The 25438-nt window shown below is 37.4% G+C and overlaps 1 protein-coding gene across 4 annotated transcripts in view; it reads left to right on the top strand.

Moving 5' to 3' along the window:
• Positions 1-25438, top strand: part of TNRC6A (trinucleotide repeat containing 6A) — a 97336-nt gene that overhangs the window by 21294 nt on the left and 50604 nt on the right. For all 4 annotated transcript variants that reach the window (XR_001917255.1, XM_018040459.1, XM_018040460.1 and 1 more), the window contains exons 3-4: positions 4149-4236; positions 12111-12132. Coding sequence is in view for 3 of the 4 variants with exons in the window: in XM_018040459.1 (XP_017895948.1) it covers positions 4149-4236; positions 12111-12132 (110 nt within the window). In the remaining variant the exon portion in view is untranslated. The remainder of the gene's footprint in view (positions 1-4148; positions 4237-12110; positions 12133-25438) is intronic.

Below are 25438 nucleotides of genomic sequence, written 5' to 3' on the forward strand. Positions count from 1 at the left end.
ATTCACCAGACACTGCACCTTCAAGTTCCTTTTATTTTGGTCTTTAAAAAATTCTCTTTATGAAAAAAATTTCACTTCCCTGGAAGACTGTAAAAGGCACCTGGAACAGTTCTTTGCTCAAAAAGAAGAAAAGTTTTGGGAAGATGGGATTATGAAGTTGCCTTGAAAAATGGCAGAAGGTAGTGGAATAAAATAGTAAATACACTGGTCAGTAAAATTCTTGGTGAAATGAAAAATGTGTCTTTTATTTAAAATCTGAAGGAACTTTTTGGCCAACCCAATACATTCTTTTTGAAGTGTTCTTACAAAAGGTGGAAGGAAATAAAAGAATTGTGTATGCACACAGTCTGAAGAAAAAAGTGAGATGTTGTCCCACTTAACCCATTTAAAGGAAACTCTGTTGCTTCTGAAAAGAGTACTGGTACTTGACTTTGAGAAGTATTAGGGTGTAGGGGCGGAGAAGGCAATGGGATCCCACTCCAGTACTCTTGCCTGGAAAATCCCATGGACAGAAGAGCCTGGTAGGCTGCAGTCCATGGAGTCGCTAAGAGTCGGGCACGACTGAGCGACTTCCCTTTCGCTTTTCACTTTTCATGCATTGGACAAGGAAATGGCAACCGACTCCAGTATTCTTGCCTGGAGAATCCCAGGGACAGAGGAGCCTAGTGGGCTGCTGTCTATGGGGTCACACAGAGTTGGACACGACTGAAGTGACTTAGCAGCAGCAGCAGCAGGGTGTAGGGAAAAGGGAAGACCATGGCTTTGAGAGCCTAACTGGAGTCCTGACCCCAGTCCATTCTAGTTGCATGACCTTGGACAAGTTCCTTAACCTTTCTGAGCTACAGACCCTTCATCTATGGAAGGGGAATCTGTCCCTAACATTTAAAAAAAGTGGCAAATGGGAAAATATCCATAAAATGCCCAGCATAGTCCCTGTAACGTTCTAATCACTCAGGTTTGTTCTCATTTCTAGACCCAGAACTTGCATTTTGAGATGTCCTGCTGCTAACTTTTAAGGGGAGAATGATTTTGCTGACTGGACTGTTCTCTTTGTGGAGCACATATCAAATATGATGGGCGATGTAGACCTGTCAAATCCATCAACTCTTACTCCTTTTGATAAATAAGGCGAACGATAAACTCATATTTTGAATGAATTTCTGTTAGCATTTAAATTCTGGAAGTCACTTTTTGGGCACAGGTGGTTGTGGGCGTGTGTGTGTGTATATTTTTTCCAGTTGGCTTTCTGAAGGAGATGTAGGAAAAGTAGGCTTAGTTGGTTGTAATGACGATTTTGAAGAGAACTTTTGTTTCTCATAATGCTTCTGGTGTCTACCGATACTGTAATATTTTCATGAGGAAAAATGGTTCATCTTTTAAGTACTAAAGAGGTCTTTTTGGTCTGCAAAACACTTGCTAATGTCATCAAAAGGTCTTCAAAATGAAGTTTGAAAAGGATGAAAAAAATTCCAGGTAAATAGTAACGAAACATCCTATAGAGTAAAATTACAGAACAAGGGCTTGTCTGCAATTCACAGGCAAACACAAAGAGCAAATGCTAACGATTCCTGATGTTTCTGCATGTGAAGTGAAGTGAAGTCACTCAGTCGTGTCCGACTCTTCGCGACCCCGTGGACTATAGCCTACCAAGCTCCTCCATCCATGGGATTCTCCAGGCAAGAATACTGGAATGGGCTGCCATTTCCTTCTCCAGGGGATCTTCCCAACCCAGGGATGGAACCCGGGTCTCCCCATTGCAGGCAGACACTTTAACCTCTGAGCCACCAGGGAAGCGACCCTAAATATCTTAAAAGTTGAATGAATACAGTCTTCGAGATACCACTGAGAACAAGTGAGAAGGGTTCCTAACCAGCCATTTGAGTACTTACTCAAATGTGTTAATAAAGCATTCTTCATTGAAACCTGATGAAAAGGTGATGAAACTGATGCACATGGTAATTCATCCCCAGTTTCTTCTTAGTGCTGAAAGAGTTTTAAGTCTGTAGAGCTAGTAAACAGCTTTGGTTGAGTAAGATGACAGTGATGTAATTTATTTGCCTTTGTTTACTAAAATGCTTGTTTTTCTCTTATGCTGTAGCTATCTCAGGCCTTGACTTCTAGGATTATAATGTGCAAGCTTGCTCATTTTTATTGCCTCCCTGACACAGAATGCTAGAGAGTGAATCATGGTTACACTTGGCTTGATCAGCCACTAGACAGTGCTTACTTTGAACAAAATGAAATGAAAGACAGCAACAGTTATCATCCTCTTCTTCCAGCTTCTGATTTTAGCAGTTGTAAACTTAGCTTTACTAAATTATCATCAGTTTTACATAATGTCACTCTTTGTTTTTCACCGTCTCCCTACAGCTCCTCTCAATTTCTTCTGTCTACAGAGCCAGCTTAAGTTTTGGGTAATCTCTGTGTGAGTGTACCTGTAGCGCCCCTTCTAGTTTCTTACATATTTGTCTCTGTTTTCTCATTTTATCTTCTGTTGCATCCCCACTGCCATATGCATTCCAGCCTTAATGAATTATTTTACAGTTTTCCAAGTGTCTAGTTCCTGTTCCTTGAACCATCTCTGCCTGGTATTGATAATGACCCCTCTGAAAATCTTCCTCAAGGGCAGAATTAGGTACTTTTCCTTTGTGTGTTGATTTTCTTTAGGTGTCTTGTGATTTTTGGTTGTCTGTTGATATTATGAATGAAGATTTAGGTTCTAGACACTAGAGTAATTAATGTAGGTAACGAGTATGTTTCCTCCAATTTTGTGTAGAATTCATTACCCAGTAGCCCTCTACATTGAAAGGGCTGGAGGAGTGTTGATGGGGAGCCCTGTATGTATGAAGGGTGTTGACTTTACTTCAGTGTTGGTTTTTTTTTTTTGGTTATAGGCTGAATTTGAATGCATTTGCTACCTGCGGCCGTGTAGCCATCCAGGAATGCAGACTGGATGGGAGTTGTTGAACGGTTGGGACCTTTCTATTCCTTATGCAGCCTTTACTCCTTGCCTGTTTGTGCTCAGCCAGCTCTAATCTTGGAGACTCTCTGGAGCTGCACCAGAGGATGGGACATAAAGCCATTTAAGACTTCTCTGTGTTTATTCTTAGAGTGTAGCTTCCTTTGCGCTTGTTTATTCATCAGCTGTGAATAGATTTAGTACCTTTTCCCCTATCATTTTGGTGAATGAGAGGAGAAAGGAGGAGACAAACACATTTGCCCATTCATCTTGAAAACCTGAGCCAAAAGTTCTATTTCCAAATTTGAACATTTCTGATTTTAAGAACTGAAAAAAAATTATATTAGTGCATTATTTCCCAAGTGTTGATAGAATAGTTTTGAGTGTTCATAGGGTATGAAGTTAGTATAATGCTAAAATACAAGTCATCTTTTTATGAATAAGTTGTGTTCTAAAAATAGGTATGAAAACAGAGACTCACAGACTTAGAACTTATGGTTGCCAGAGGGGAAGGGATAGTTAGACGTTTGGGAAGGTCATGCACACATTTCTGTATGCAAAATAGATAATGAACAGGGACCTACTGTATAGCACATGGAACTCTGCTCAATGTTATGTGGCAGCCTGGATGGTGGAGGGGAGTTTGGGGGAGAATGGATAAGTGTATATGTATGGCTGAGTTCCCTCACTGTTCACCTGAAACTACCACAACATTGTTAATTGGCTCTACCCCAGTACAAAATAAAAAGTTTTAAGTTTGGGGGAAAAATAAGTATAAAGCTTTTTAGAGCAAGGAAAGCTGAAACTATGCCAGATACTGGTCTGGAGAGGGTTGGGTGGAGGGGTGGTTCCAGGCATTGCCATTAGCTACTGAAACAAGATAACTCTGCTCATGAGATGTTGTTTACATTCTAGAATTGGAGGGAGTTGTTGTTTGCCAATGTAAAATTTGCTAACTTTAAGTTATCTTCCTTACTATAACATTAAAGCTCTACTACTTGTGACTTACTAAAGAAAAGTACTGTTCAGTGGCTGTATACTTAGATTGAGTTTTAAAGTTGTGTTTTATATTAATGAATGGTAAATGAATACTTTGCCATATCTTCTAATAAGAGTGAAAATGAATCTATATGCAACATTACTGTTATTCATTCATTTTGGGAAAGTTAATTGCAACTGTGTGGTTCAGGGATTTAGTGCAAGAAGAAGAACAGTTGATGGAAGAAAAGAAAAAGAAAAAAGACGACAAGAAAAAGAAGGAAGCTGCTCAAAAGAAGGTAGTATATGTATAAACTAATTACTTATATTAAGCAAACATAGATTTAAAAAGAAATTACTCTTATTGGATTACTTAAAGCATTTGATTTAATGTTTTAACTTCAGTGTTGTTTCATTTTAATATTTAATGTCTTTGAATATGCATAAATAGTAATGTATGTATAATATAATGCATAGTTATTTGATTTTGCCAATAAGTTTTTTCTAAGGTAAGTCCTTTCATAGGTCTTTATTTTTGAATTAGGTGTTCCTAGGTTTTCATAATACTTAACATCATTTTATAGTGAGAAGAGCATGGAATTTGTAGCTTTCTAGAGAGGAGTTGAAGTCTGGCTCTTCCACATAGCAAACAGAAGGTTGTGGCCTTCAACTTTATTTAGCCTCTCTGGGCCTTACTTTCCTTATGTTTTGTAAAATGAGAGTTGAATTAAATAAGATAATGTAATACATATACATAATAGGAAATAATAATGGAAGTAGTAATAAATATAATAGGAGATAATGTCAGTTTTCTTTTCCCTGTTTATTTAGTACCTAGGCTCATTTTTTTTTTAATTTGCAGGTTTTGTTAGGGTATATATGTATTTTCTTTCCTTTAAAATTTATTTTTATTATAATATATTGATTTTACATACAGTAAAATTTTCACTTCTTGGTGTACAGTTCTATGTGTTGTGAAGCATGCTTAGAGTCATATCATCACCACTGTCATAATCAAGAAACATGTTTCATTACCTAAAAAAAAAAAGTTTCTCATGGTATCCTTCTGTAATCAAAGGATATTTAAAAATAATCCTAAGACATAATTGCTGCAAAAAATCTTTAGCCAGTACATTAATTAAAAACTATAATCAAAAAAAATAAAATAAAAAGATAAAAACTATAATCAAAGCAACACAAATGGCAGAAAAATAAAAGATGGCTGTAACGATTTTTACAGATTAATAGTGGAGGCTGATGATAGTTAACTGAGCTGGGCACTCATCTCCTACTGTATTGTTTCAAGGACCTTAAAAATGTTCTTAAAGACCCAATGAAGATCCTATTCCATTTCTATATTCTAGTGAAAAGTTATGACTTTAATTTTTAAATATATACCCTTTTTGTAGTAGCAACTGGATTTAGACTATAGTAACAGAATTATCTCCCCATTATTTAGTAGGGAAAAACTCAGGTACCAAACTATGGCAGGTAGGGAGCTACTGAAGCACAGAGAGAAGAGTTTAACTCAGCCTGAAATGGGGTAGAGAGACAGGGGAATTTTCTTAGAATAGAAATGAACCAAGTGAATGAGGAGCAGAATGGAAAATGGTTCCTGCAGTAACTGAGAATTAAGTGTCCATAGCTTGTATGGGTTAAAGGGTGGGTTTTGATTGAAAGGGGTGGTAGGAAAGGAGCCAAGTGTAGAAATGAAGCCAAGTGTAGAAATGTCAGGGGACGAGACTGGAGAGGCTGGTCATAGCTGTTGGCACTTCTTTCATTTTGACCATTGGGTGACCAAGACGTTTTAGTAGAGTGACATAAAATTTTCAATTTTAGAACTGTATTTAGAACCTTGACCGAATGTAGAATTGGGTTGGGTAGAAGTTAGAGACTGTGATAATAGTGAAGGGACTATTAAAAGCATCCATAAAATTTGTTTAAAGGATATGAAGGAGGAGTAATTTAGATTGACCCTTAGGTTCTAGATTGAGTGGCTAAATACATCTTGAAAGTGAAAATGAAGTTGCTCAGTCATGTCTGACTCTTTGCAACCCCATGGACTGCAGCCTACCACGCTCATCTGTCCGTGGGATTTTCCAGGCAAGAGTACTGGAGTGGGTTGCCATTTTCTTCTCCAGAGGATCTTCCCAACCCATGGATTGAACCTGCTTTCCCATATGGTAGGCAGATGCTTTACCGTCTGAGCCACCAGGGAATCTTAGGAGAAGTTTAACCAGGTTGGGGGATACACAGAAGGGGGAAAAGAAATATAATTCAGTTGTGGACTACAGAGTTTGGGTTATGGTGAAGCCAGTAAACTGGAGAAGGACAGAGTACAGAGCACTGAGGATGAGTAAGTGATGAGATGAGTTGATTTAATAACCCTTATTATTGGCCTTTGGTTACCCAGGATTGAGGGATAAAGATGCATTGGTAGTTGCTAGGTAAGGTTTGGGATGGTTTCTCGTATACAGAGTTTTGGCATTGGTGATGCCTTAGGCCTCTGTCAGAGACCTGTTGGTATAGGACAGTTTTTGCAATTGATCAGTCTTTGCTTAGGATTTGTTATGAAAAAAGTTGTATCTCTAAGTCTAAAGTTGGGAGGAAGGCTTATCATACTCTTGTTTGAAGGCCAGTTACTTAACAAAAAGAGAGTCTTAAGAAAGTTGAGATTTATTGAGAAAGATGCTAGGGTGCACTTTGTGTAGAATCATTAGTTTGTCAAGCATCTGAGTGATGGCATTAGGCCATATTGATCCCTGCTTCTAGAGTTCAATATTTAGCTGGTAAGTTTAGGACGTATGTGAAATGACAAGAGAAGAGGCCTTATTGTATAATGAAACAGGTTAATTTGGAGTTTACTGTGATTACCGAGGAAATTCTCAGAAAGGGAGGAGTTACTCAAATGACTTCTTTAAATATTCTGTTTTTTTTGAAATCAAGGACTAGTTGACATACAGCATTTTAGTGTGTGCTAAGTCACTTCAGTCATGTTCGACTCTTGTGACCCCATGGACTGTATCCCACCAAATTCTCCTGTCCATGGAATTCTCCAGGCCTGAATGCTGGGAGTAGGTTGCCCTTTCCTCCTCTAGGGGACCTTTCTGAGCCAGGGGTCGAGCCCGAGTCTCTCAGGTCCCCTGCATTGGCAGGTGGGTTCTTTACCACTAGCACCACTTGGTAACTATTTCAGTAGTTTCATGCATACAGCATAATGGTTCAGTATTTGTGTCCATTCTGCAATGATCACCATAAGAAGTCTAGCTAATCGTATTTTTTTTCCTGTAATGAGAACTTTTGAGATTTTAGATACTGTATTTTTAAAATATGTAATGTGAGTATAATTTTAAAGTTGCCGCATATTTAAATAATGACTCTAGTCGTTGAAGCTTACCTCTACGTTCTTCATCCCCAAATCTGGATCACAAAGTCAGTGTCTTCAACACACGAATGATGATTTTTGTGACCCACAAAATCTGAAGCGACAGTTCTTCATGCTCTTCACTGCCGCATCTCTGCCTTGCAGTATGGTTCATGGCTCACCCCAGCTGTGTCCCACTGAAACCACCATCAGAGGCTTAGAGATGTGAGGAGGGTTTTTTCCCCTTTCATCAGATCTTCAGCTTTGATAGGGTATTGCTATGTATTCTGTATGCACAGTAGTACCTGGGGATTGAACATAATATAAAGAATATTTAATACTGCTAATAAGTGTTAAGCTTAGTAGACTAAACTGGCACTGTAAATAAGACTGTTCTCTGAATTCCACATAACTGGCTTACAACTGAATTTGAATACAACCCATTGGTGAAATGAGGACAGCTGGTGTTTCTGTAGGCTGTTACCAAATAGCTCTTTAAAAACAAAACAAAAGGAAAAATCTCCCAAGTTGGCACACTTACAGCCCATATGAAAGATCGTGAGTCACAGGAATTCTGCGTTTCCTTAAGCTTGTCTTTGGCTGTAGTAGGAGCCAGCAGGTGTATCCAGGTAGATGACAGACATCTCCATAAGTCAGGGAGATGAGCCCATTTATATAAATGTTGAAAACATGAATTCACTATGGTAAAAACAATCTGTCTGTTTTACGTAATCTGTGTACACTTTTTAAAAGACTATGTATTTTTGTCTCTGAAAAAGATTTCAGATACTATCTGTTTTAATTCAGTGAGTTTACGTGTAAGGAACCACAAGCATTAAAATGAGTTAAGTATCACAATCAGTGATGGAATAGGAATAGAATTGAAATCTTCTATTTCCCCCAGCTGGTGGTTCTCCAAAACTTGGTGCCACGGCTTTATCCTTTTGGTACAGAACATTATCTTGTACTTTTATTTTTTACCAACCAAAGGTGAACTTTAAAGCTGGAAATAATATGATAGTTTTTATATAGTATTTAATAAATCTATCCCATGAATACAGAAAACAGATTTAACAGTTCCTAATTGCCACTGTGGCGATTTAAATTTAAAAGAATTTCAAATTCACACCTCGAGTTAGTTTCTATTTTAAATGAAAAGCTAGATAACGTAATTCCTTACATAAACAATCAGACAAAGCTCACTATACTGTTTATGCTATGATAGTTTTTCTAATTTTGTCTGTTAGTTAAGTATCAATTAAAGTATTTTAAATTCCTCTATAAAATTTGTTTATACACAATTGCATGGTTTTTTTTTATATTTCAGTCCCAGTACGTCTCGAGTTAATAACAGAAATCAATGACCAGATGATTTTTTTTAGGCCTTCTATTTCACATCAAAGAGTTATGGCTGTTTGCTTATCTTCTGATTCTAGGCCCAGAAAATAATTTGCTGCAACACAGAAATGTAGTGTCTGTGCTTAAGGGCAACAGCGGTAGCAGTAGGGAGCTAGGATGAATTTCTCTCGTTTCTGGTTTTAGAAGAAATTGCTAGCAGGAATCTTGAGGGAAATGGAGTGAGAAGGAAAAAGGAGGATGAGAAACAGGTTAATTATAGAGGGATAATTTAGTATCAGCTTCACTTTAAACATGTAATTATAGTTCCTAGAAAGCATATCATGGTTGAGGGTTGGAGGAGAGAAGCACCAAAACAAATCGGGATGTTTTGCTTGAGAATGTGGAAAAGTCAGTGTTCATGAGTGTTTCTGCTACTGTGTTAAAAGCTTGAAGGGATTTTTATAAAAGGCTTTGTGGATTTAATATACTCCTTTTGAGTTTAAATGAGACATAAAGTGTAGAAAACTTCCAGTTTCATTCCTCCTCTTTGGAAATTTTAGTATATACTAGTCATGTCTCCCAAAGGTCATTTTGTTCTGAGACTGGGAATCTATTTTAGGTGATTTGAAAGAGAGGGAAAAAAGCAAGACCTGGGAGCTGGGAGTGAGTTTGAGTCAGATCCCTTCCAAATGTGAGAGCACGGAGCCAGAGCATGGGCGAGTAGGGCCCGACGGCAGCCACACTCGGTCCTATTTATTGAATGCTTTCTGTGTGCTTGGCGCTGCCCCACGTGAGCTCTTCATATGAGTTCAGTCCTTTTAGACTAACAAGTCCAAGGTAGGTGTTTTTGTTCCTGTCTTATAGATGAGGAAACCAAGCTGTAGAGAAGTTAACTAATTTTGACCAGGGTCACCCTGTTCATGTGAAGCCAGGAGTGGAAACAAGGCAGCTGGGCTTCAGACCCTGAGTTCTTAACCACTGAGGCGCACTTAAGGGTCGAGGAGCTGGGGCAAGTGGTGCAGAGCCTGACGGAAACAAAACAGCTGGCACGGCCCTGGCGTGTCTGCCACTGTCTTCCCTGAGACAGTGGTGCTAATTGCGGGATCGCAGCTCAGGTTTTTTTGTTTGTTTTTTAAGGAAACAATATTCAAAATAGAAATACTTTCGCTTCTCAGTTTGCTGAATCATTTAGTTCTGTTGTACAAGATCCACAATGATACCTCACGTTTGAATAGTATTATTTATCCAGAAAAGATTTATGTTTCACTTGAGCCTCATGGGAGCCCTGGAAAGGTAAGCAGTACAGATTTTTTTTTTTTCCCCCTCCTCATCCATTTGAGGGATTAGGAAACTTAGACCTAGACAGTTTAAATGACAAGGTCATTTCAAAATAAAAACAGATTGTTGAAGTTAATTTTAATATATATTATGTAACCCAATATATCCAAAATATTGCTATTTTAACTTGTAATCAGTATAAAATATTATCAACAGGATAATTTACCTTTTTAAAAAATGCTCACACTAACTCTATCTCAGTGGTCAGTAACCACCTGGGGATAGTCACCTCATTTTGAGCACTGCAGACAAACACTCTTAAAATCACTGACCCCCACTTGGAAAATTCTCTCTTTAACAGTTTGTGTAATATACAGGGTCTCCGGACCAACTCAGCACAAAAACCTGTTTGAATCATTCCATTTGCTCCTCATCAGGAGCTCTTGGGTTCTGGTAACTAACATTCTTTCACTGTATTAGTTGGTGTTCCGATGGGCAGACTCCTTTGAGGGTCTCCTTGGTGCTGTTGTCTGTAGATGACACAATACTTGAATGAGGTTAACCACTGTTTGCAAGCCACGTGGAGGATTTTTTCCCCAAAGGAGCTGGCATAGTAGATAGCCTTCACATTGTAAGGCCTAGAAGAGCAATCCTTTATGTCTTGAGATTTAGTAATATGGTCATGGTTTCTATGTACTGTAGCCTAGTTTCCTTTGGAAATAAACCGTGGAAGAAACCAGGAGAGTTAAACAAAAAGACAGAAGTCCCCACAAAACAGCATACGAAGTCTGTTTTCAGTGCAGAATAATTTCTGTGTAGATTTTGTTTCAGAAAATTATGTTATCTTATTGTTTGGCATGATATTTATAATACTTGAAAGGATTCAGGTATTGAGTTCTATTTTTCTACTGCCAGATTTTAAAAACAATTTCTCCCAGAAATAAATTAAGTGTTCAAGCTAGTTGACTGGTCTTTTGCCATTGTCCTTCCATCAATTTTTTTTTCTTTTAAATTTTAAATCCATATAAAGTAAAGATGGGCCTCCATTATTTTACTTGTTACTAGTGCTCTAAACTTGGTAAAGCATTTAAGTGCTTGGATTTACTCTCTGCCTTTCTGGCAAAGGTTCATGTCTGGTCTGGCTTCAGTATTATAGTAATTGCCATACAGTGTTTCACCATGTAGTTCCATAATGATATAATTTTTAAAATGGTGTTTTGGCAACAGTTTACTATGATTAAGCAAAATGATTTATCCTGTCCTATGACAGTTTAATAAAAAGGCTTATTATCTTCGTTTAGAAACAATTCCTGATTATTCAGTAACTAATTATTCAGTCTTCCCTCACCTCCCTGCCTATCTGCCTATCCTTGTATCTTTTTTTTTTTTTTTTTTTTAGGATTCCCACGCAGTTGGACATAATCAAAAAGTCGATTTTGGCTTGTGGCCTTTGTAATCAGTTCTTATCGAGGCCCTTCAAGTTTGAGCCAGGCACCTTCAGGCAGTCCTGCGGTGCTCAAGCCCCTCTCCTTGTATCAGGCACACTGCAAGTAAGGGCAGACATGGGAAGCAGGGCTCGTAGCGTTTAGCCTCAGAACACAGTCATTTGAATTGAATTGTCAGATGCGTCAGAAGAGACAAATACGTTTCAAAATTTTCCCACCCCCAAATACCTAAAAGTTAGCTATGTTTAACTGCAGCAGCCTAAATTCGTTACTGGTTTGGCCAAAGAAGTTATATGCAGCTTTTCTTCCAGAAAACATGATTTATCTTTTATCATTTGAAATAAGAAAATTTGAAGCCTTTTAAACATATGCAGAATTCAGTAGATCCATTAAAGGTAAAGGTGACAGTTATATAAAAATAATTTTAAAACTGAATGATGAGAGAAGTGCAGTTCCATTTTTTATTATATACTGTCATAGAATGGTGTCTTCTCCACTTGGTGCCTAAAACATTTCAAGAATTTTTTAAAATTAATAAACATTGTGTCAGGGACAATGGGGCACATCTATGGGAAAAGTATGCTTTCTTTGCATATCTTTTCCTATGCCGTTCATCAAAATGATGGATTCCTTATTTAATGAGTGTATATGTCTTATGTAATAGTAATGTATGAACATTTTATCATAACAATCCATTTCTTTCAGTTTCATATTTACATTGTTTTTTGTTTGTTTGTTTTTATTTTAGGCCACTGAACAAAAAATCAAAGGTACGTTGTTTAAAGCTATTTTTTATTATTTTTTTCATTAAAGCAAGGTTGTTGATATGCATTTTTATTCCTCTCCAGGATGGGAGAGAGAAGAGCGTGAAAGGAACAGAGGGGTGGGGGCAGACTTCTGCAGTGACATCACCTTGGAGTCACCTTTGGGGATTTATGGTTTATTGTAGTATATATTACCACTTTAAAAATACCCTGTCTCAAGACCTACCTTACAGCTATCTCCTTAATCACCACTTCCTAACATACTCCCTGGATTTGAGTGTTGAACATACGTACCTTTCCTTTAGTCTTCCGTCTGAAAGTTGTCTTGTCTGGAGCTCCCTCTAGGACTTTATTCCTTGTTCTGTGTGTACTCTTGTCTCCGACTCCTTGCTGTAGGCAGACAGTGACGTCCATTCTGTGTTATCACTGAGAATATTAGATGGCTAGCCTTATGGTCAGATTGAACAGCCCCCAGTACTTGCCAAGCGAAAGACTTCAGGGTGGTGAGGAAACAGGAACCTGATTCCTCTCAGATCCTGAATCAGAATTTCTTCACCCTCCCAGAAGTTAGTGAAAGGTGTACGGCTGTCTGATGCTGGACTTAAGATTGTGAATTTTTACTTAAGCTATACCAAAAGTATAATCTCTGCATTTGACTGATATCTGCAGTCAGAACTGCCTGTTTCTGTTAGAGGTAAGGTGTTGGTTAAGGTCACATTTTCAGATGCAGTTGTTTGAGAGGGAACAGGAACAGTTAAGGAAGACCTTTTTTGAGGTTGTGAGTCTTAAAAGATGAGATAGCCAGTCAAGGAAAATAATGAAATGGCAGAGGGATCAGCGTGATTGAAGACACAGAGACAAGAAATAATGTGATGTTAATGTGTACTAGTGGTATTCCAAGAGCATTAAGTACCCAGTGATAAGTGGGCAAGGTTAAAAGATTTTTCTGAAGGAGGTTGGTAGGGGCCAAAGAGGGCCTTATATGCTGAATGTACTAAAGGAGCTCCTGGAGGAAGAGCTTAAGAAGAGGGTGACATCATCATTTGTTTTTTCATTCTTCTTGTAAATCTATCAGTCACTTACATGGAAAGTTTGGTTGAAATATGGGCAGGGATTTGAAAAATGGTGCCAACAGAAGACACTGGGCAGAGGAGGCAGGTGAGCAAGAAGAGGGAACATTCAGAGAATGAGTGTGGGAATGTTAAGTGAGACGGCAGAATATAGGCACGGAGGTGGGGGGAACGGGAGGCCTTGGTGCTTGATATTTACATGTAAAGGTCATGGTCATACGCTATGCTTTAGGAATATTTGTCAGTTGTGTCTAGTGTCACCAAAGAGGGAAGAGAAGGCATAGAGATAGTAATGGGGATTTGAACTGAGGTCTTGACAGTAGAGGTAGGGGATGGATGACAGATGTGTGAGATAGAACTGATAGCATTGGCAGCTGGTGAGAGCGGAAGAGAACCCCAAGGTGATATTGTGGCCTTGAACCTGATGCCTAAGAAAGCTCCAGGGATGTGGGATGATGCAGGGAGTAGCATTGCCAAATTAATTAATTAACATGGGGAATTCCCTGGCAGCCCGGTGGATAGGACTCTGTGCTTCCACTGCAGGGGCCACGGGTTCCATCCTTGGTCAGGGAACCAAGATCTCACAAGCCTCACAGTGTGGCCACAAGAAAAAAAAAAATTTTTTTTTTTTTTTTAGTAGGAACATGACCAAATTAGTTTTCTTAAAACACTTTTCTTGCACCACTCCCTTGGATAGGAATGTTGAGTTGTGTTTGTTACTTTGCTTCAAAACCAAACTCCTGATTGACTTACAAGGCCCTCTTTAATCCAACCTCCCACAATCTAACCAGCTTGTTTCCCATCACTCCTTCATGTTTTTCAGATCCTTCTTATCTTTTTCTGTTCATTCCTGTTTCTGTTTCTTTTTGATCCCATTTCTTAGCCAAGGATGCCTTTCAGCTTTTCTAAACCTCTCAGAACGTATTTTCTGATAGATCCTTCCAACTGCCATTGATCCTTCCCTTTCTGATTTCTTAAGATGTTGTGACATGTATTAAACTCGGGGCACAAAGTTATATTCTAACCTTAGGTTTTTGACTGGTCCAGGGATATTTTTGTTTCTTTAAGCATGATCTTTGAGTGGCTGCTGTTCCAAACAGAAGTCATTTCTTTTACATGTACTACCACACATGAAACATGAACATATTTGAATCTTTTTAAAAAGAATTTTTTTCCACAATTCTGAAAATGTTAGGCTGAGTGTATGAAGGTCACTTCAAAATACTTTGTTGTTTTGCCAGCTGTTTTACTCACTTTATCCTTCTTTGGATGGCAGCTCCTTTCATACTTGGTCACACTTACTCTGATTCATGAAAGTGTATCCATTTTCGTGGTGTGTATAATATCTGTATGGTGTTTATGGTTTGGGGTTTGCAGTGATTAGATTACAAATTGAAGTCTTGTAATATGGGTTTGGCTCATACAGTTGATTTTTGCTAAGCTTAATTTTGGAATAATTTATGATTTACTGAAAAGTTGAAAAATAGTACAGAGAGTTCCCATATAGACCTCACCCAGTTCCCCATTATTAGCATCTTACATTTCTGTGGTACTTTTGTCAAAACTAAGAAACTGACATACGTTGATTGGCATTACTGAACTCCAGACTGTATTTCGATTTTACCATTTCTTCTATTAACTTTTCTGTTCTACGACCCAGTGCAAAATAATTTGTTTAGCTGTCATTTTGCCCTGATCTCCTGTGGTCTCCACACAGTTGTTTTTATTGATATCCTTTAAATTTTTAATTGATTGCCAACATTTAAACCTCAGGAGAATTCACCTTAATTCAAGATTATAGTTTATACTGTCAGCATCATTTTTGTCTTTTTGTATTATAGAGTCTGTATAAAGCCCAGGTTTAGTTACATGTGGCTTTTAAGTACTTGAAATGTGGCTAATGCTGCTGGGGAACTGAATTTAAAATTTTATTGGACCACATAGCTCTAGAGCCTCCTTGTTTGTTGTTAGAGTCAAGATTTTAATGCTCAGACTGAGCATAACTGATTAGGCCCGGCACTTCCTTTAGAAGTCTGCCTTAATGAGCTATTTCTTTTTCTAAGGCTACTGCCATTCCCAATTAAACAACACCTACCAGTGTTGCTATCATTCAGTGGTGAAACTGTGTAAAAGCTGGATTTTTGTAAGGTGTCACGAATTCAGTTCTTGACCAGCTTTGTTATATGAAAACAATATGGTGTTTATTTCTTGGTGCAGTGAACTCATGGTTCATCTCATAGAAGTGTGGACTCTTATGAGTGACATAATGAAATTTTTAAAATTTTATTCTTGTGACTTGAACTTTGAAAAACTATGAGGAGCATAAGTATTGGAATATTTGAATATTTGAAGTTCCTTTTTAAAGTATGTATTTGAGTATCTCTTTGAAACAGCAGGGAAATGAAGGGCTGAAAAAATTATGGTGCGATATAGGAATGGATGAATATCTTGTGGCCCTATACACTGTAAAGGCAAGGAAGAAGTGATTGGGAACTCTCTGAAGAATAAAAGTCATTTAAAAAAAAAGCTTTCCAGCTCTGACACTGGCTTGTTTTGGAAGCATACGAAGGATTGTACATTCCTTACAAAAGAATAAGCACTGTTAATTTTTGTCAGCTGATAGTTATTTTTCTGTCTGTCTGTTTATTATCATGCCAGGGCTTTCTTCAGGTGGTTTCATAAGCAAGCTAATTACAGAGAATGGTAATCCCTAGTGCTCCTAAAGGAGATAGGGGAGCTTTCAGATGGAAGCAGAAACAGAGAAAAGTTGGTACAGATTTTTTGTTTTCTGATGACCACATAGGGAAGCATAGTTTATTACTGCTGTTCTCTTTCTGGATTAATTTAAAACTGATGAGAAGTGAATCAACATGTAAAACATTTTTGTTTCTGCCACAATTAGAAACCATTATTTGTATTCAGTTCTAGTCTTTTCTGTTTTTCTGTCAAACACAGTTTCATTACTTAAATCCATTGATCTAGGGTGTGATCGAAATGCTCAAGAGCTGTTAAATCAGCTGCATGTCACCTCATATAGGAGACATCAAGATAGTTAACTCTGAGCACTTACTGTGGAGCATGCACTGTGCTTTACATTTACTTCATTTTATCAAGGTGAGAGTCCAAGTATTTAATCACTAATAGTGAATGGGCAGTGATTCAGAGCACTGTACTGCAGCAGGCCTAAAAGCTTGAGGTTGCTAAAAGTAAAACCAGCTCTTAGCTATTGAATTTTGGGAAATATGTGGGACCCAGGGAAGGGACCAGAGCAGCAGGCTGGGAACCATGAGACTTCACGCACTGGATATTTAAAAACTAATATGGAAAGAGGGTTTCCTCAGTGTGTACTAGTGTAGTATAAGCCTGCATGTAATAATTTCAGTAGCCTTAGGAGAGTGGATAGCATCATCACTATTTGCAGATAAGATCGAGACTAAGGAAGTTTAAGTAACTTGCCTGTTAGTTATGCAGCTGATTAACATCTGAGTAAGGATTGGACTACTAACCCTACTGGTGTCTGTGGCTTTGTTTTCTTTGAAAACTTCCCTGTGGTTGCTTACATGGAAGACAAAACAGGAGAGCTACACCATTGCCCATGCTTTAATAATATGCAACAAATGAGCTAAAGCAATGCGTCTTTTAAAAATATTACAGAGAGGTCTTTTAATAGTATACGAAAGTATATGTATATACATATTTCCCATTTGAGCACAAAGAAGGAAATAAAAACTGTTATCACCAGCATATTTTTTTTGATTAGAAAGGTTTTGACAGCTTTGTGCTCTGTGAGGTAGTTGGCTTTTCAAGAATTGTCAGCGTCTGTGAAATGTTTATTGTGGGCCCACCCTGCTTCACGCACTGTTGTGGTCACTGCTGTGCATGAATAAGACAAACTCCCAAGTCCCTGTTCCCACTGTGTTACCATTCTTCTCATCCTTGTTTTGCTTTCAGTTCCGTTCAGTTCATTCGCTCAGTCGTGTCCAACTCTTTGCGACCCATGTTTTACTCTAGTAAAGGTAAATGTATTTACCTGTGATCTCAGCTTAGCACTCCATTTTCCCCGTAAAGTCCTAAGTTTCTTAATCGCAAAGCTTCCTACGATGATGAAATTCAGGAACTTTGGTGGCTTGATAAAAGGTCACTGTACTGCATAGATTTTCAGAGGAGAAAACTGAGGCCCAAAGAGTTTGTGACTCGAAGCGCGTTGCCTGACCTTGTTCACATAATGGCACGTGTAGAAAAGGACGCTTGTGGAGCTTTTATAGACAGAAGAGGCTGCTCTCGGCCCCAGATGACGGCCCCAGAGAGTCTGACCAGCCAGACTCTGAAGGGCTGCCCCCGCAGCGTCCGGGTCACCTGTTTCTGCCCCACAGGTTGTGAGGTCTCCTTTTAGAATCGGGGCTCAGTTCCGTGTGTTTCTCCACAGTGTGCATAGTACAGATATGACTTTTGTACTCCAGGCAGGCATTAGGTAATATTTGGAAGACCAAGTTCTAATTCCAGATGTGCCATGATAGTACTTTGGCTTTATGAGAAATTTTGAAGGCAAATGGGTGCTGACCTCTTTGAGGAAGCAGAGGTTCTTACTGATTAAGAATTTACTAATGGTGAATGTGTTTCTATGAAAATGTGTTTGAGCGGTATAACAGATAAGGTTTGTTAGCTGTGCGCTAACAGGAGGTGGGGAAAATGGCCTTTTACTTCATGGGAGTCAATAAAAACAATTAATTTGGGGGTATATCAGTCACAATTTTTCCTTTTCTCCTATTAAGGAAGAAAAATGATTTATATAGATTTATACATGTAAATCTTAATTTATGTACTCAAGAGGTTATAAAGAATGCTAAGAACCTCCCCCCACACACACTTTTTTTTTTTTTTTTTTAGGAAAGAACCATTTTATTTCTAGCAAATGTAGATGTGTTTGCTTATAATTAATAAATTATTAAAATAAGTAGAAGTGATTTTGTGTATTTGGATGTCTGATGAGACTGGAGCAGGACAAAGGAGATGAAATGAAAAAGAGAAAAGTGGAGATTAATGTAGTTAACAAAGTAAACTATTGTTACAAATGAGGTTCAGAGACTGTTGAGCCTATAGTTGTTGGTGGCTGGTGGGAGCATCCTGGGTTTGTATCCTGAGCCCTGAGATATTATGCCTGGGCAACAATTAGATCTTCAGTTTCAAAGAAAACGAATTAGAAATCTTGTTTAAATTTTGGAGTAGAAATTGGGATGGATTAGCAAGAGTAGCTTAATCAGTTTATACTAAGTTTATAAGGGGAAACTCCAGACTAGGAAGAAACACATTGTGTATGATAATTTCACTGTATATGGTAGTTCAGTGGTAAAGAATCCACTTGCCAGTGCAGGAGACGCAGGTCCGATCCCTGGATAGGGAACATTCCCTGGAGGAGGAAGTGGCAACCCACTCCAGTATTCTGGGAAATCCCATCAGAGGAGCCTTGCTGGCTACAGTCTGTGGGGTTGCAAAGAGCTGGACACGACTTAGCGACAGAGCACCTTTAATAAGAATAGTAGCTGAGCTTCTGAATGCACACTAAGAGCTCGCTCTCAGTGCCAGTAGCCTTAGTGAGTGTGCACCTGATGAAACAATCCTTGAAGGGAGCATTTTGCAGGAAGCAAATAAGGTAGTCTAATAAGGCAAATAAGGTAGTCTAATAAGGCAAACCTGGGATTTTTGCATAGACCAAGCATAGTGGTTAAAAGTCCATTCTTCTGAGTCAGATAAACTTTGATTTGAATCCTGCCTTTGTAGTTCTTATCTCTGTGACCTTGAGCCAAGTACTGTAACCTCTAAACTTGGGTTTGACTCTGTTAAAAGGAGATTACCTAAGCTACTTAATGTGGGAATGAAATGATATATAGAACATAAATCACAGGACCTGGAGGGTAGTTTATGCTGAGTATGTAATAGATAACTTATTATTAATATAAACACTGGTTAGAAATTTTTGATCTGTAGCTTTTAAGATGAAAATGGATACCGCAAGGAACACTTGTTTGGAGGTCAGATTTGGTTTTAAATTTTAGCTCCACCGTTTACTAGATGTTTAATCATGGGCAGCCTTCTTCTGAGCCTTAGTTGCCTTACTGGTAAAATTGAGGTAATAATTCAAATGCGTAGAATCATGTGAGGATGAAGGGATATTAAATTGCATGGTTCCAGCTGATACTTGGTAAGTTTTAACTTCACAGCTATGGTTTTGCAGTATCTTAGCAACCTTTGAGTCCCTTGAAACATCATACTAGTAGTTTCCCCAGTCGTTTCAGAGTTCCTCCTCACCCAGACGATGACTTGCTTTTTCCTCTCATTAAAGGAGAACCCAGCCCAACATGGGTGAATCACAGTAGTGTTTCTGCAATAGTGCAAGGAATATGAGGGTGGGATACTATGATCTTTATAAGTTTGTCAGGCTAAAATTGACATTTTATTGCTTTGATTTAAATATAAATCAATTTGTTTATTGGTAAAATGGAGTGTTATATGTTATTATTTGTACTTTTTTGCTCTAAAAAATTATTCATTCTTCTCTACCCATTTACTTTTTGAGCTAAGAGCTTCTGTTTTCTATTTACGTGAGCTCTCTGTATAAGCTCATTAACATTCCATTTGATGTATTTGATGAAAAAAATTCTAAAATTATGGACTGTATCATATGTTTTAGGTTGTTCTGAGGATGAGATTCCAGGGAGAAATATCTAAACATCATAAGCCCTCAGGGGCTTATGTATGTTTAAAAACAACAACATTGTATAGTATTAACTGCTTAATTTTTCTGAACTTCATTTTTATATATGTGCGAGTGTTTTTTCTAATTAAAAAATCGTTTCTTCATCCTGTATTTCTTAAATAGTTTGTATCTTCAGTGATTATGACAGTTCCACTGCTATACAAATTTTGTGAACTTTTTTTTTTTTTTTTCAGTATGTTTGGGACTTCTGTTGTTCCTGTTACTGACTTCTAATTGAGTTTTTAGGTATTACCCTTTTTTTTCCCCTTTGGAGGCACAAACGGAAGTCAAAAGTTCTGTAAATGTTGCTACAGTGTCTAGTAGAACGGTTTTCCAAGTTTACTCAGATATGAGAACCAGGTGGTACATTTTTTTTAATGCAGGTTCTGATTTAGTGAATCTCTGAGGCTTGAAGAACCTGGTTTTGGTTTGGTTTGGTTTGGTTTGTGTGGTTTTTGTCTTTAAACACATTTCCCCATTCCCCATAGCACTTTTAATTAAATTTGGGGGTCACTTCTAGAATTGTTAGTTATGAAGAAGAGACTCGAGGGCAGTAAATCTTTTTTAAATTTTTATTTTGTATTGGAGTATGGTTGATTTACAATGTTGTGTTAGTTTTAGGTGTACAGCAAAGTGAATCAGTTGCATGTATATTTATATCCGTTCTTTCATATTCTTCTCTCATTTAGGTTATTATTGAATATTGAGTAGAGTTCCCTTTGTAAAAAATGCTGTAGGCAATTTTTTTTCTTTTTTTAAGCATGAGCCTCTGCCTGAAAAATAAATCTTTTATCTTCCCACTTCTCTGCATCTCACACATTCGGGCAAGATTTGATGGAGAGATTAATCACAGATCTTGGGACTACCATATTGTGAATGTTGTGTGGGTATTCTCTAGCTCTTAAAGATCTGTGGTTTAGAACAGCTGTACCTTCCTTTGGTGTTTTGCTGAAGAACAGAATTTGTTAATAGGGTGATTTCATCCAGAAATTCATTAATGACGCTTGGCAGAATAATTTATTCAGTCATCAAAACCTAGAGGATTGCAGAAGGACAAATCAGTTCTGTTTCTCTTTGTGTTGGTAATTTAAGATGGGAGATTTGGGGTAGGAAGATAAGAGCTCTTTGAAGCAGCAGAGCTAAGACCAGGAAAATTTCTGATTTCTCTGGGATGTTGAAATGAATGAAGACTAAGGGAATTCAGGCATTCCCTGGTGATCCGGTGGTTAGGACTCAATTTGCACTTTGGGGGCATGGGTTTGAGCCCTGTTTGAGGAGCTAAGACACCACACGCCCCTTGGCATGGCCAAAAAAAGAAAAAAACACCTCAGTGAGTTCAATTTCATGTTTGTTTTAAATTTGGGATCTAATTTTGAAGTGATTGTTTATATCTTGCTGTTTGGTATTTTTTCTGAGGAACCTTTAAACAAATGCTGAGATTTGGGACCTCTCTTGTGGTCCAGCAGTTAAGGCTCCACACTCCCGATGTAGGGAACAAGGGTTCGACCCCTGGTCGGGGAACTAAGATCCCACGTGGCAAAAAAAGAACAATAAATTAAGATTTGCTTGTACCTGTATAAAACATAAATACAGTTTATTATGTTTAATGTTAGTTTTTAAGTCTTATTTTTCAAGTTCTCAAATGGCCATCCAGTTCAACTTGTTAAGGATTAGCAGAAGTTAATGGATTGACAGGCATTTAGCTGTTTTGCAGATTGGCTGAACGTGAACGTGAAGTCGCTCAGTCGTGTCCGACTCTGTGACCGCATGGATTGTAGCCTGCCAGGCTCCTCTGTCCATGGGGTTTTCCAGGCAATATTACTGGAGTGGGTTGCCATTTCCTTCTCCAAGGGATCTTCCAACCCAGGGATCGAACCCGGGTCTCCCGCATTGTAGACAGATGCTTTACCGTCTGAGCCACCTGGCACTTAAAACTGCAGCCATTTATCCACAATGAAGATTTTAGCAGTGCATCTTTGTGTATCAACTGAAAAGCCAGAGTTCCCCCTCTGTGCCTTTCAGCGTTCTAAAACTGACAGGTTAGTAAAGGACAAAGAACATATATTATACAGGGGGAGTATAATCAGTATTGTTAAATCATCCAGTATGCTTATTAATGATAGCAGAAATGATTTTTATAGTAGTACAGTGTTTGGCTGTGTTTTTAATAAATTTGATTTATAAGCTCATTATACTTGAATAGAATTGCTCTTCACATTTTCAGCTAGCTGCTGCTTTCCCTTCCCCCCTCACACTTAAAATATAAGAAGATGGAATTCAAGTTATTGGGCCACATATGTAGGGAGAGTTGGCAAGCATTATTTCTGTGGCAGTAAAGTGACATTATGCCTTTCCTCCATTTTCTTCTGAACGCTGCAGAGTGGGGAAGCAACAAAAGTTGGAAACACCTATCTTTGGAATTTCTTGATATACAGAATTTTCTAATCCGCTGTGAAGTTTTTATCAGGTTTGTGCTTTGTGAAACTCTTGACTGCAAATGGATAATGTTGCTGTTTTCATCAGGAAAGCTGAAATAATTGATTTTTTATTTTATTGCCCATACTTGTTTTCACTTCCTTTGAATGTGAGGCAGATTCTTTAAAGTGAATGTTATTGGAAGCTACTTTATTATTTTAGTACAACAACTAGAATAATTAATTTGAGAATTTAGGCTTAAAGAGATTATAGTTACATATTAGAAACATTAATAATAAGGGAGAAAGATAAATACTGTACATGGTATTGCCTGATAAACAGTAAAGTTTAAATACACTAGTTTGTTACACGTTAACTTTTCTTCCCAAAGTTATTTTATTTTGTGACTCTTAAGAGCATAAAATAATTCCCTGTAATAAAGGTTTTAAGGAGTGTTAATTAATCTATAGATGACACAAACTTTTTTAAAATACTTGAACAATTTTGCTTTCTAACTGACCAGCTTTCATTGGTAAATGCCATCTTGCCTTCAAAGAGGTTGACATTCATTTTTCCCATATAATGATACATACTGAGATTGGAAATAGTAATTCTAGGTTAATGTAAGTTTGCCCAAGCACTCTATATTTTATAGATGCTTAGTAATTTTAACTATTTTAGTCCTTTAAATAATTCAAGTGCAAATCTGTATGTGGTTTTTTATTTTCCAGACATCCATTTAATACTTTTTTCTGTTAAAGTGAAACCATGTCTTAAAATGGCAGTTTGTATACCATGGTTATTATTTATGCTTGTACTTTTAGAAAATTTGGAGTGTAGCCAATAGGAAAACTATTATGCAAAGCTGATTTGTAAACTTCAAAAGGATAATAAAGGAAGATCTTGAGGCATTAAGATGTATTAATTGATGTTTTGGGGAGTTCAGTAGTAATACAAGATGATTGATGGCTGGTTTATATTTAAACTGTTCTTTAAATTTGTAGATAGCTGAAGAAAAGTTCATTTTAATTTTTTTCTGAAATGTATTAAAATGTTAGCAAATTTTTTAAATGTTATTTTAAAGAAGCAAATATTCATATAAGATCATTTCAATCATTAAGGAATAAGAGAACATAACAACTTGTTTTTACAAATTTAGAGCTTGGTATATTTAGAACTTTGGATATTTAATTGTTTATTTATTGGTTTTTTATTTGAATGTAAGACTAATGCTGTGGGTTTTTCTTTTTTTCCAATTAATAGATTTTTTTTTTTTAGCAACAGTTTAAGGTTTACAGAATGAAACAATGTTTTTACATTAAGAAATGCCAGAAAATTAGGAAAAAAGCAGAAAAAAGCAAAAGTTAATAATTTAATTGTGATATTGTTTCACAGAGTCTTAATTTGGAATACAGTGTAGGAAGATGTGGATTTAAATTCTTTCTTGAGTAATTTTTCCATTTTCAAAAATTAAAATGCTTGCTTATTTCTGGGCCAATTCAAATTTTGCTCATCTCCTTTAAACTACAAAAGACAAATTGGGTCATGGTATGGCCCAAAAAGAAGTAAAAGTGGAAAATGGCAGTGAACATGTTGTATGCTAGCTGAATGAAATTTCTTCAGAATACTTTTCTGATATTATGGATAATATAATGTTAGGGCTAATTAGAGTGTCCTTTCCACATTCACAAGCATATTGACTAAACTTGTCCGGTTTTCTGGATGCTCGTTTGTGACCAGTGAGTTACTCAGCAGCGTACTTAGGCAGTGACTGTCACGGTCCTTACTCTTTCTGCTTCTCTTGATCATTCTTTGTCCTTCTTCATTGGTTCCCGATTATCCCACCTCTTGAACGTTGGTGTTGCGGTGTTTCATCCTTAGTATCATTCTGCATTGTTTTTCTGGATTCAGTCATCTTGTATATGCTGACGGTTCATAAGTTGTTGTTCAACCAGTAGTTCTTGACCATTCGCTATGTTTGGTTCTGGGAACACCAGTGGAGAAAGGAAGAAAAGATAAGAAACCTGCACTTAAAGAGCACACTGCAGTGTAAGAGATGCCCCAGAGTTTTGTGGGAGTGGGGGAGGGGCGTTGTCATAATAGACTTCTAATGTTAGTTGAGTCTGGGAGAGGGAGAAGTCGGGGGGTGATTGGTTGTTTCCTTGGAAAGGTGGTGGACAGAAATACTTTGAAGAAAGGAATGCCGTAAAAGCGCATGATACCTTTTGGAAAACCGTAGACATTTGATGCAGAAGAGGAGATGTATGTGGATATAGCAGGGTTATGAATCTGGACAAGTGGTAAACAGGGGCTGTGTTAAAGACTTTGCATTAATTCTGAGAGCACTTTAAAAATATGGATAATATAGGGCAGAGGTTTGGGAAAAGAGGGTAGGGTGGGATCAACACTTAAGTCAAGGAGACTAGTTGGGTTTTTGCATGATTGAATTGATGAGTCTAACCTATTCTTTCTAAGTCTTGCCATTTCTTATTTTGCAGCTTCATAGCTTCCTTTTCTACCTGTATGTTGAATGCTAAACCCATATTTTTAAAAAGTTCAAACTTTTACTGAATTCTAGAACCATCTTGCTCCCAATCACTTAGCATTCCTATAGCAATGGTTTTCATAGTTTACCTGAGGCCACATGAGAGGCTCCCTGAAGCTCTCTTGAGACCCACAAGATTAAAACTGTTTCCATTATAATAGCAAGACTTTATTTGTCTAGTTCACTTATTCTCTCATGAGTGTATAGTGAAGTTTTCTAGAGGGTACACAATGTGCAAATCAGAACCAATTGGATGCAGAAGTGGTTGTGAGAATCCACCTGCCTTCTGTTAAGCCAGATGTTAAAGAGATTTGCAAAAATATAAAACAATGCATGCTTTTTTTTTTTTTCTTTTCTTGGGAAATAGTTATTTTTTTAAAAAAAGAACTTTTAATATATAAAGGATTTTCCTAACGATTTAATAAATATTTTAAAATTTTCTTTAATTTTCTAGCATGGTATATATCTGTAGGTGTAACCCACATAAATGAAAGATTTTTGGTGTTCCATATTTTTAAAATTGTAAAG

The sequence above is a fragment of the Capra hircus genome, chromosome 25, assembly GCF_001704415.2.
Source record: "Capra hircus breed San Clemente chromosome 25, ASM170441v1, whole genome shotgun sequence".
NCBI classification, from domain to species: domain Eukaryota; kingdom Metazoa; phylum Chordata; class Mammalia; order Artiodactyla; family Bovidae; genus Capra; species Capra hircus.